This window comes from Equus caballus, chromosome 20, assembly GCF_041296265.1.
Source record: "Equus caballus isolate H_3958 breed thoroughbred chromosome 20, TB-T2T, whole genome shotgun sequence".
Lineage (NCBI taxonomy): Eukaryota > Metazoa > Chordata > Mammalia > Perissodactyla > Equidae > Equus > Equus caballus.
In genome coordinates, this window is record NC_091703.1 from 30196211 (window position 1) to 30210223 (window position 14013).

At 35.4% G+C, this 14013-nt stretch overlaps 1 protein-coding gene across 1 annotated transcript; it reads left to right on the forward strand.

Moving 5' to 3' along the window:
* Positions 1-12441: 12441 nt before the first annotated feature.
* OR2J1B (olfactory receptor family 2 subfamily J member 1B) lies at positions 12442-13371 on the forward strand. The gene has a single exon (NM_001391103.1). The coding sequence runs from the start codon at positions 12442-12444 to the stop codon at positions 13369-13371; it is 930 nt and encodes a 309-aa protein (NP_001378032.1).
* Positions 13372-14013: the final 642 nt, after the last annotated feature.

A 14013-nucleotide genomic window follows, 5' to 3' on the forward strand; every position in this document is an offset into this window, starting at 1 on the left:
CAAAGAAGACTTAATACCTATCCTTCTCAAACTCTTCCAAAAAATTGAAGAGGAGGGGAGGGTTCCTAATTCATTCTATGAAGCCAACATTATCCTGATACCAAAACCAGACAAGGACAACACCAAAAAAGAAAATTACAGGCCAATATCACTGATGAGCATTGATGCAAAAATCTTCAAAAAAATACTAGTAAATGGAATATATTATACAACAATCAAAATACTATCAAATCAAATACAATAATACATTAAAAATATCATACATCATTCCAGGGGTGCAGTGATCGTTCAGCATCTGCAAATCTATCAATGTGATACACTACATTAACAAAATGAAGAATAAAAATCACATGATCATCTCAATGGATGCAGAGAAAGCATTTGACAAGATACTGCATCCATTTATGATAAAAACTAAATAAAATGGGTATAGAAGGAAAACACCTCAACATAATAAAGGCCATACATGACAAATCCACAGCAAATATCATTCTCAGTGGAGAGAAACAGAAAGCTATCCCTCTAAGAACAGGAATGAGACAAGGATGCCCACTGTCACCACTCTTATTTAACATAGTATTGGAAGTCCTAGCCAGAGCAATCAGGCAAGAAAAGGAAATAAAAGGGATGCATATTGGAAAAGAAGAGGTGAAACTGTCACTCTTGGCAGACGACATGATTTTATATATAGAAAACCCTAAAGAATCCAGTAAAAAACTTTTAGAAATAATAAATGAATACAGTCATGTTGCAGGATACAAAATCAACATACAAAAATTGGTGGCATTTCTATACACTAACAACAAAGAAGCAGAAAGAGAAATTAAGAATACAATCTCATTTACAATTGCAACAAAAAGAATAAAATACCTAGGAATAAACTTAACCAAAGAGGTGAAAGATCTGTACACCAAAAACTAAATGGTACTGGGAAAACCAGACAGCCACCTGTAAAATAATGATACTAGACAACTATCTTACCCCATACACAAAAATTACCTCAAAATGGATTAAAGACTTGAATATGACCTGAAACCCTAAAACTTTTGTGAGAAAACAGAGGCACAGCAGTCTTTGACATTGATATTAGCAATGTCTTCTTAAATATGTTTCCTCAGGCAAGGGAAACAAAATAAAAAATAAACAAATAGGACTACATCAAGCAAAAAAACTTGTGCATGGCAAAGGAAACCATCAACAAAACCAAAAGACAACCTATCAATTGGGGGAAGATATTCACAAATCATATATTTGCTAAGGGATTAATATCCAAAAGCTGTAAAGAACTGATGCAACTCAACAACAAAAAACCGAGCAACGCAAGTCAAAAATGGTCAGAGGATCTGAATAGAAGGTATACAGATGGCCAGCAGGCACATGAAAAGTTGTTTAGCATCACTAATTATTGGGGAAATGCAAATAAAAACCATGTGGAATAAAGCAAAGCTTCGTACACGGCTGGTGTGAATGTAAATTGGTGAAGCCACTATGAAAAACAGTATGCAGATTCCTCAAAAAATTAAAAATACTATTGTATGATACGTTTATTCCATTTCTCGATATTTATCCAAAGCATATGAAATCAATAATTTAAGAAGATATATACACCCCTATGATCATTGCAACATTATTCATTATAGCCAAAACTTGGAAGCAACCTAAGTGCCCATTGACAGATCAATGGATACAGAAGATGTGGTATATATATATACAATGGAATACTACTCAGCCATAAAAAGATAAAGTCTTGCCATTTGCGACAACATGGTTGGACCTTGAGGGTATTACGCTAAGTGAAAAAAGTCAGAGGGAGAAAGACAAATACCATATGATTTCTCTCATATGTGGCAGATAAACAAACAAACATATAGATACAGAGAGCAGAGTGGTGGTTACCATAGGGGAAAGAGGTAGGGGGAAGGTGAGAGGGATAATGGGGCACATATGTATCTTGATAGATGGGAACTAGACCTTTGGTGTTGAACATGATGTACTCTATACACAAGTTGAAAAATAATCGTGTACACTTGAAATTTATATAATGTTATAATCAGTGTTACCTCAACAAAAAGCAAAAAAACGATACAAAGAAAACAAAAAAACCCAACTTGTATGTGACAAAATCAGGGTAATGACAATTGATTTTTAGCTCTGACGTCCTTTTTTTTTTTTTGAGGAAGATTGGCCCTGAGCTAACATCTGTGCCCATCTTCCTCTATTTCGTATGTGGGATGCCTGCCACAGCATGACTTGATGAGTGGTGCTAGGTTCACGCCCGGGATCTGAATCAGTGAATCTCAGTCCGCCAAACTGGAGCTCGCAAACTTAACTGCTGTGCCACCGGGTGGCCCCCTATAACCTTCCTTATAGTCAACAATACCCAAGGTAAGCTAGAAACTCTGAGGTCCTCCCATTGCCAGCCTACACCTCAGACCAACATTTGGTGAATTGGCATTTACCCAACACACGTGAATTTGAGCGACAGGCAATTTTTCTGAAAGGCTAACAATGAAGACAGCCTTTTTGCAGCTGAGAATGGAGGCTAAATGCATTGAAGCACCAGCTGCTTCTTTACTTCAGTAAAATTCTCCTTCTCATTCAGACAGATGTCTCTCAATCTTTATCTGCTTCATCTTATGCTTAGTCCTGTGCAGCATCCCTACACAGATGCTTGGTTATCTCTTCCTATTGTGTCTCAGCAGGACAGGATTATCAGCACAAACGTGTCATCCAAGTAATCACAGAAACTAGCTCTGGCTTCCAGCCCAGACACACTCATTCTCTGCTCTTTTTTTGGCTTCAGGTTCACTTCTTGTATCTCTGTTTTACAAATGTGGGACTGGAACGTCGCTAATTATCACACGTTATGACAATATCAAGTGATTTCAAACATAATAAATTTTCAAATTCAAACCCACCATGTTCCAGTTATAATTGGGCAACAACAAAAAAACTTACAGAAGAGACAAATAGTACAAAGACTCACCATAGACCTTCAGCATATTTCACACTTATTAACATTTACCATGGTTCCTTTCATTGTCTGTCTATAATGATATGTTTACATGCATTGAAATATTTTTCTAAAATATTACAGAATATAATACACACCTACCCCCAAGTGCTCCTGTGGATATATCCTAAAGAAAAGATCTGATCTATGATCCCAAATTGGATTTAGGTTTTATGTCTCTTAGTGTCCCTTAATCTGGAACCATTTCTCAGTCTTTGTCTTTAATGAGCTTAACATTGTTGAAGAATACAGGCCATTCATTACGTATAATCATCTTTCAATTTAGGTTTGCCTTATATTTATGCTTAATTACATTGTTCATTTTTTACAGTAATGCCACAGAAGTAATATTGTGTCCTCTTGAGTGCATCTTATTAGAAGATACATAGTATTTATTTATTCCGTTACTGGTGATATTAACTTTGATCACTTGGTTAACCTGATGTCTGCCATGCTTCTTGACTATAATGTTACTATGTTTCCCTTGGTAGTTCATAAGCACCTTTGTTGAAATTAGGTAGAATTCTATTTTTCCCTTTACTTTCACCCACTAGTTTTATTTATTTATATTTTTATTTTTTCTTCAACTTTATTGAGATAATATTGTTATATAACATATATAAGTTTAAGGTATACAATCTGATGATTTATGCACATATATGTTACAAAATGATTACCACTATAAGGTTAACACATGCATCCCCTCACATAATTGCAATTTTTTTTGGTGATGAATACATTTAAGATTTTCTCCCTTAACAACTTTCAAATGTATTATACTTGAAAGTGTATATAATCACCATGTGCAAATCAGATCTCCAGAATTTATTCCACTTATAACTGGGAGTTTACACCCTTTGACCAACATCTCCTCATTTCTCCTAATCCTAGCCCCTGGCAACCTCCATTCTACTTGTTATTTCTATGAGTTTGGCCTTTTTGATTCCACATGAAAGTGAGAGCATCCAGTATTTGTCTTTTTCTATCTGACTTATTTCACTAAGCATAATGCCTTCAAGGCCTGTCCATGTTGTTGCAAAACTCATTTCCCTCTTTTCATGGCTGAATAATATTCCATTATATATATATACCTATATTCTTTGTCCATTCATCTGTAGGTGGACAGCCAAGTTGTTTCCATGTCTTGACTATTGTGAATAATGCTGTAATGAACATGGGATGTATATATCTTTGACATCCTATTTTCATTTCCTTCTGATATATACCACATGCCATTATATATACTAGTACACCAACTTCTCTCTCACCTTGACACCCCATATCCTTTCTAGAAAAGGAGTAAAGGGAGGTTGCCAGGGGGCTTGACATTTTTCTGGAAAAAATTTAAAAGCTGAAGCTTTGATTTCCAACCCACAATACTTGTGGACTGGTAAACTCAAAAGGGCTGGGGCCCTCCAATCCAGCTTCCCCTCCCTCATCTCCCCCAGGCCCAAATCTTGATTTTGGCTCCTGCATCCCACTTTTCCTGTGCTTCACCTCATGAATATTTTTTCATGAGGCAATTTGATATTTTTTTGATATTGGGAGTGGGTCCTGCTGCCCTCCCAAGCTGCACAGAAAACATTCTATTTGCCCTATCTCACATCTCCTGCCCTGAACTCAGACCCCTGCTATAGCTATTTATCCCTTTCCTGGCTTCCAAAAGGCACTGATCTCTATTATGTATAAATAAATATATTATAAAAGATTTATTCATAATATTTATTTATATTCATTAAAAATTTAAATTCATAAGATTATAACTACAAAGAATATAATTTTTATTAATAGGAGTACTGCTAAAGAAAAATTGATATATCCATACAGTGAAATAACATGCAGTAATAAGTAAAACTATATACCGTCATGGAAGGTGCAACAGACATATTGAGGGACTATCTGGATGATATGGTAGTTTTATTTTTAGTTTTGGAGGGACTTCCATACTGTTTTCCATAGTGGCAGTGCCAATTTGTGTTTCCACCAACAGTATACAAGGGTTGCCTTTTCTCCAGATCCTCGCTGACACTTGTTATCTCTTGTCTTTTTGATAATAGACATTCTAGCAGATGTGAGGTGATATTTCATTTTGATTTTGATTTTCAGTTCCATGATGATTATTGATCATCATGTTTTCATGTACCTGTTGGCCATTTGTATGTCTTCTTTAGAAAAATGTCTGCTCAAGTCCTTTGCCCATTTTTTAATCAGATTGCTTTTATGCTATTGAGTTGTATGAATTCTTTGTATATTTTGCATATTAATGCTTATCAGATCTATGATTTGTGAATATCTTCTCCCAAATGATATATTGCCTTTTCATTTTGTTAATGGTTTTGTTTGATGTTAGAAGCTTTTTAGTTTTATGTTGTCCCATTTGTTTATTTTTTCTTTTGTTTCTCTTACCTGAGGAGACATGTCTAAAAAGTAAAGAGTGTACTGCCTATGTTTTCTTCTAAGATTTTTATGGGTTTCAGATCTTACATTAGTATATTTAACCCATCTTGAAGTAATTTTTGTGTGTGACATAACACGGTGGTCTAATTTCATTCTTTTGCACGTGGCTGTCTGGTTTTCTCGACACCATTTATTGAAGAGAATTTTTTTCTCCATTGAAATGGATGTTCAGTATGTTCTTGACTGTTTTGTAGAAAATTAGCTTTTCTTAAATGTGTAGGTTTACTCCTGGGCTCTCAATTCTGTTCCATTGATCTGACTATCTGTTTTTCTGCCTCTACCATGCTGTTTTGATTGTTATATTTTATTAGTATACTTTGAAATCAGGGAGTGAGACCTCCAGCTTTGTTCTTTTTTTCCTCAGGATTTCTTTGACTATTTGGGTCTTTTGTTGTTCCATATAAGTTTTAGGATTATTTGTTCTATTTCCATGAAAAATATTGTTGTAATTGATAGGAATTCAATTGCATTGAATCTGTAGATTGCTTGAGTAATATGGACATTTTAACTGTATTAATTCTTTCAATCCATGAGCATGGAATCTCTTTACATTTTTTTATGTCTTCTTTGATTTCTTTGAAAAATGTCTTACAGTTTTCAGTGTATAGGTCTTTCCTTGGTTAAACTTATTCCTAGGTATTTTATTCTTTTTGTTGTGATTGTAAATGGGGTTGTATTCTTGATTTCTCTTTCCACTAGTTTGTTGTCAGCACATATAATTACGACTGGTATTTGTATGCTGATTTTGTACCCTGAAACTTTACTGTATTTGTTATTTCTAGCAGCTTTTTGTTCGATTCCTTAGGAGTTTATATAAAATCATGTCATCTGCAAATAGGAACAGTTTGCCTCTTCCTTTCCAATTTCCTAAACTTTTATTTCTTTTTCTCGTCTAATTGCTCTGGCTAGGACTTCCAATACTATGCTGAGTAAGAGTGGTGAAAGTGGTCATCCTTGTCTTGTTCCTTTTCTTAGAGGAACAGCTTTCATTTTTTCACCGTTGAGTATGATGTTACATAGAAACTATATATTAACAAAGAGGTTGATGTACATAGTTGAGCAGTCAAGATTAATTATTAAAAGCCCTATTAATGTGACCTTTCAGAAATGCCTTTTACCTATGACTTACTTAGAAAACTCAGTTAGCTTCAGTCATTAGTTTGCATTATCTGTTTCATGATAGTTTCCTGTGGAATGTAGAGAAAAATGCCTAGAAGATTTGCTGTGCTTAAGAATTTGCAATCTGAGATAATAAATCCCCTGAGAGTAGAAGGAGTTGAACTCTCCATGGTGTGGTTAACTCTACTATTTGCTTAGTGGGGAAATATTGAGATAATAGCAGGAAATTTCAGAAGCAAATTTTAAAGAAGTTTCTCTGCAGAGCATTTCAACACTCCTCTCCCCAGTGCCCACTTGGTCCTTCACTCCTCCTCACTATCCCCATACAGACATCATAGTACATACACAGAAAGAAACTTAAATCTGAGACTTATCGGTATTTTTCATAAGTACTTTTATTTCACTCCAGAGACCTCTTCTGGGGGAATAGTGTTACAAACTTTCAGAGTTAGAAGTGTCTGCAGAAACTACTATTGTCCAACCTCCAATTTCCCAGTATTAATTCTTGTTAAAATATTTATCATATAATATATTAATTTATTGTATGCTTAAACCTTTTATCCCATGATATCATAATATAATTTTAAGTGCTTGGATTTCTTTAGTGTCTCCAAAAAAATAAATATTACAAAATTAACAAAAATTTTATCTTTTTAAACCTCTTCAGAATACCTATTTACTGTCTTTTTGCAATTGAATTCCATTTCTTTTCACAGGTAACTAATAAAACCTTTACTTACATCTTTCTTGGAATTCACCTCTAGTTTTTCTAGAGTCCTTTTAAACTTCTGTGCTAAAAGTGTTTCACGATGTTAATCTCCTTGACAAAAACAACACCTCTTGCTCAGTCCTCAAGACTTAAAACATTACCCTTAATTTGGGCTCATCTCTGTCCAGAACAATTACATTCAATAAATTTCCAAGTCCCCTGCTGCATCACTGTTTTAGGCTTTTCTCTTCTTTTTAATTTTACTGCTCTTATCCTAGTCAAGGACCTCCTTATCTGTTGCATAGATTGTTACAGGAGCCTTAACTGATCAAGTGCAGTGTGGTGGAATCATTTCAGGAGACAGTAAGTGTGCTTGTTAATTACAGGGTGCATAAGGAAAAATAAGTTTTCTCTGGTTGGACTTGTAGATATTATCTAAAAAAAGAAGAATGAGCAATTTAAGTTTATTATTGTAAGTGTATAGTTAAACATCTAATGGAACAAAATATTTCAAAGTGGTTGATTATTCATGAAAGGTATCTGGGATGGAGAGGAATGGAAGAGCTGACTGTTTCACAGGTGATCCAGTGAAGTTATTGTATAGTGTTTATTTTATATATATATAATTTTTATATATTGTCTAAAGTTTACATTTATATATATAATTATATATAATGTTTACACATCATTATGTATACATATAAAAATTATATAATGTTTATACATTCTTTTCTAGTGTTTATGTAATATATAAAATGTTATATGTAATGTTATATATGTATATAAAACTACATAAAACATTTATTAAATTTTAAATTAAAGTAAAAACAAGTACAAAGGGGCAAAACATCTGCCAATTCTGGTTTAACTTTTCCTATAATATTTTAGAATATTTTTTCCCCAATCAGTCTGAGAAATCAACTGAAAAAAGAAAATTGTTTTAAGATTAATATTGGGTGATCTTAATGTAATATACCTAAGAAAATGTTTTAGACTTTTCTATCCTTAAAGAAACAGACTATTACATCATTTTCTCTTAAAAATCAGAGGAGACTTTAATGGTTCATGTTAATGGAACATGGTTTTGCATGGCAGTGGTTTATGTCTCACATGTTTTTGTAAATGTGTGTGATTGAGCTCAACAGCATATCAGTGACAAAAAGTTCCAACTCTGGAGCCAGAATACCTGGGTTCAAATCCTGCCTCCACCACTAAGTAACATTGTGGCAATGGATAAGTGAGTGGCTTAAGTTCTCTGTGCCGCAATTTCCTCATCTGTAGAGGCTGGATAATAAAACTAATCTATGTTGTACGGTTGTGGTGGGGATAAAAAGATCAATATATGTACAATGTTTAAAATAGTGCCCAACTCATATTAAATGCATTAAAAGTGTTTGCTATTTTATTAGAGAGGGCATGTCAGACCCAGTGTAAAATCAGAAGCCAATATGCAACACCAAATGAACACAGACAAAGAGTTCAGATGTGAAAGGCAAGTGACGTGTGAATGTGGCTCATTTTAGAACCAAAGCACTGTTGATGTTTCGAGTGGAAATAAGAGACACAAGCTTAAGACTTTCTAGTTAATGCCTGTGGACCCCGCAAGACTTAGATGAGTAGACATGTAATACAAAAAAACAGGCTGTAGCATCAGCTGTGTGATTAGATATTAGGAAACAAAAATCCCACCCTGACAAAGATTTTTAGGAGAAGTCACGGGAAGTTGTTAACGGAAGATCTTTGAAATAGTAAACAAAATTGGTAAAGATCATCTAAAGGTTCAGTATAAAAGGTTTGAGTGATATTGCGATAATTTTCTAAACTTTTGAAGGGATAAACTTGGAATTAAATCTAAAAGACAATCAGGAATGCATAAATGATATAGGTAGGCTCTCAAAGAATACCATGTTAAATAGGAATTTAATTGTAATGTGTTCCAGTTTTCTATTTCCTGGCTCCCAAACCTCCCCTACTTCTAATCAGTTGTCTTGTAAATTTGGGCCTTAGCCCCAGGGGAAGCTGTGGAAAAAAATCAGATGACAGTACAATGGGTACTTTTCATTGTTAGTACAACCCGAAGCAACTTTTTTCCATGCTGGTTGCTGATAAATTCATTGTCATTTCAGTGCTAGTACAACCCAACGCTGAAGGCATTTCTGTGAAGAGTTTTATCTCGTGAACATGACAACATTGTAACCAGGACAGCTCCTGGAAGAGCATTAATTGCAACTTTGGGATTTATCCTCCCAATGCCCCCAGTCAAGGAAAGAAAGTCATATTATTCTTTTTGTTTCCATAAAGGCCCCATTTGCTCTGGGATACGGGGACCATCCCCTGATAACTTAAATGCCCTAAAGAGTCCCAGGTTCTGCCAAAAGCAAATCTGTTGGACAAACCCAGGCTCTCTCTCTCCCATAACAATGATAATCATAGCTATTTTCAGACTCTGCTTTCCGTAGTTGGATTTCATAGATTAGCAAAGATGGTATAGGAGGACTATTACGTTAATGTTCTCAGGTCACATGGCAACCAGAGAGCCCTGTATCAGTTTAGACATGATGAGGACATAGACCAGGAAGAGAATGACAAGGAACGTGGATAAACACAGGAAGGTCGGTACTGAAAGAAGTTGATGGAGCACCACTTAAGAACCAGGTTTACTATAAAAGAGCGAATATGACAAGAATTAGAAAAATGTCCATTGGTAACCATGGGGTTGAGAAGAGAGTGCTAAGCCATCCGTTTCCCTGATAATGTTTGACATAAAGGAAGAGAGAAGACATTTTATTCCACAGTCCTTAAAAGCTACCTTTGCTAGAGAGTTCATTTCCCTCTTTTCCACTAAGAAGAAAATTAAACCATAAAGCTCCAAACTTTTGTTTTCATTAATTCTGTATTTTTGGGGTTCCTTTTCCTCTATCTCTTTTTACTTTTAGAAGAATGCTGAAAGACAGGTTATACAACAGTTAAAGAAATATCACACAACTGCCACTTTCTTTTAATTAATGCAGTAAGGAATTCAGGCAGCTTTGTAAGGGAAGAAAATTATGTCTGCGTCAGAACACGTACCCACTGCTTTTGAGTTCAAATATCTTATGGTGTATTACCTCTTATTCTAGGGAAATTTGAAAATATCCTGTGGAATTTTCCATCATGCCTCAAAAGGTTAATGATCCTTTACATTCCAAAAATACTCAATGGTGTGTAGATATCTTTGTGCCTGTCTGAATCACCCTGAGCCACATTCAATGTTCCTAGCTCTCCAGCGTAACTCAACCAATCAGATAACTCTTGTATCTTTTTTTTTTTTTTTTTGAGGAATATTAACCCTGAGCTAACATCTGCCGTCAATTCTCCTCTTTTTTCTGGCCTTGACGTGCCTATCTTTCTCTGCTTTATATGTGAAACTCCTGCCACAGCACGCCTTGACAACTGGTGCATAAGTCCACATCGGGGATCTGAACCGGACTGACAAGTGATGCAGGTTCAAGCAATGCAGGTCCACACCGGGGATCTGAACCAGCGAACCCTGGGTCTCCAAAGCAGAATGTGCGAACTTAACCACTGTGCTACTGGGCTGGCCCCCCTTGTATCTTTTTTAATAGTCAAGATTACAGTATTTGAGCCAGTAAAAGTCCCTCTAAAGTCTGCTGGTAGATCTGTTTTGGTTGAATTTGTCTTTTGCCATATTCTATCAGAGAGTGTGGGAGGAGCAGAAGTGGCAAGCCTATTTAGAAATATTTAAATGGTGAGTTACTATGTCTTATAGCAGTAACTATATAGTAAACATATTTATCTTTTCTATGAAAGACTGATAATGCACAATAGAAATAAGCAACTAAAAACCCAAACTGTTGGCACACAGTTGAATTTCTTAACTTTATTTTTTACAATAAACAACCACAAGAGGAACTTGTTTGGGATTTTATGCAATATTCACATATCTTTGTGTATTAAAAATTAGTGTATTTTCTATTCAGAAGTTCTGTTCCAAAATGTAGAAAATCTAAGACATATGAAGTAATTATAAATTATGACAATTTAAATTATGTTTTAATTATTGTAAATTACATGAAATTTAGTGGGAACTATCTTTTTTTTGTTTTTCTTTTGCTGAGGAAGATTCTCCCTGAGCTAACATCTGTGCCAATCTTCCTCTATTTCGTATGTGAGTTGCTGCCACCGCATGTTTGCCAACAAGTAGTGTAGGTGTGTGCCCAGGAACTGAACCTGGGCCACTGAAGTGGCATGCACCCAACTTAACCACTGGGCCACAGGGCGGTCCCCCTGTGAAAACTACCTTTAACCCTTATTGTCCAGGTCTCACACTTTCAATTCCAAGTACCACTATTAGAATCCCTCTCCACTTTCCTGCTCCAAACACCCTCCCTTTCTCTGTTGCTCCCTCTCTACAGTTTTCTTCAATTCTGTAATTTTTTTTGCCTTTCAAAATTATTTATACTCTCATTTAGGTTTGGAAGCATTCCATCATTGAGTTTCTCAATCTATTTCACTTCTCAGCTAATCAGGACTATTATGAATATTCATAAGTTGGTGTCTGTGTCCTCACACATGTGTCTTTGTTTATACTTCCATTTATATGTTCTTTTTTGTCTGGAAATAAGCTGGTAGCATAAATAAACAAATAAGAATATTTTTTATTTCTATAATCATATTCAATTGAAGTTTATTTTTTACCCAATATTAATATTTTAAAGTTACTACTGAATTATTTTTCATGTCATGGTAAACCTTCATCTATATGTAAGATTATTAATTATAGATATTTCTTTCCTGTAACCACAAAAATTGGAAATAGCCTGAAAGTGTGAAAAAGGGAATACATTTGAAGTTTTCCTGTAAAAAAGAAGATTATTCTTTATGAAAATCATCTTCTGGCTATGGAACATCTTTAATCTTCATCTATCCAAATGCTAACTTAGGGATGCATAGAAGGAACTCATTCATTTGAGAAATTATTGGTTGTATCTACAACAGGACAAATGTCTGAATGAAATAAAAAACCAAATCTATCAAAATTCTACTGTCATAATGATAGTTATTTCTCTATCTATTTGCAAGGTTGGAAAATGGCAGCCTTTGAGTTTATGTAATTCTTTCTTCAGGTACAGGAAAAAAATGAATGATGAAGGCAAAAAGTGCAAGTTCTGAAGGCTACTTTGTTCTGCTGGGTTTTTCTAATTGTCCTCATTTGGAAGTAGTTCTCTTTGTGGTTATCTTGATGTTCTACTTGATGACGTTGATAGGCAACCTGTTCATCATTATCTTGTCACACCTGGACTCCCATCTCCACACTCCCATGTACTTCTTCCTCTCAAACCTCTCTTTTCTGGATCTCTGCTACACCACCAGCTCCATCCCTCAGTTGCTGGTCAACCTCTGGGGCCCAGAGAAAACCATCTCTCATGCTGGTTGCATGATTCAACTTTACTTTGTCCTTGCACTGGGAACAGCTGAATGTGTGCTACTGGTAGTGATGTCCTACGACCGTTATGTAGCTGTATGTAGACCCTTGCATTACACTGTCCTCATGCACCCTCATTTCTGCCGTCTGTTAGCTGTGGCTTCATGGGTGAGTGGCTTTACCACCTCAGCCATTCATTCTTCCTTTACTTTCTGGGTACCACTCTGTGGACATCACCAAGTGGATCACTTCTTCTGTGAAGTTCCAGCACTACTGCGATTATCATGCGTTGATACTCATGCTAATGAGCTGACCCTCATGGTCATGAGCTCCATTTTTGTGATCATACCACTTATTCTCATCCTTAGCTCCTATGGTGCCATTGCCAGGGCTGTGCTGAGGATGCAGTCAACAACTGGCCTTCAGAAAGTCTTTGGGACCTGTGGAGCTCATCTTCTGGTTGTATCCTTCTTTTTCATTCCAGTCATGTGCATATATCTCCAGCCATCATCAGGAAATTCTCAAGATCAAGGCAAGTTCATTGCCCTCTTTTATACTGTTGTCACCCCTAGCCTCAACCCTCTAATCTACACCCTAAGAAACAAAGATGTAAGAGGGGCAGTAAAGAGACTACTGGGGTGGGAGTGAGCCCAGATGCTGTGACGTTAACAGTGTAATAGAGCATCTCTTCACCAATGGTTCATTCAACTATCCGTTCGTCAACCTATCTTTCATTCACTCAGTCTATCAGTGCTTATTGATCATATACTCTCACAGTGTCACAGAGTTATTTGTAACAAATATGAAGTAAAGAAGTCTGCCTAAATACTAGTCACTCTCTAATGGAGAAAACGGCCATGTGAAATCAAGATCAAACATCAATCTTAAATTTTTTTCAGTGGCACAAACCTAATAAAACAAAGGTATCCTCTTCTTAACTGAAAATGAAGCATGGAATTTGTTGTAAATACTGATTAAAGAGCCGATGTAATTCCTATGGAAAGATTTTCTTAATTTAAAAAAAACCTAGAATATGTTTTGTAATTTCTTGCTTTTAAAGCATAATTTATCATAAAATTTGTCTTCTATCTTTGGTTTAGTTAAAGATATAGTAAAATACCTTAAATCTTTTCTCCAACATGTTATTCTGTTTTGAATAGTAGTTAATAGTGAGAGAATTTTTGGTCTGTATTCTTTAATATCTCATTAACAATAGTAAGAAAATAAGTGTTATGAATCTTAGCAAGAAAGGCTTTAAAGTAATGCAGCACAAGTCAGCATCTCGTATAT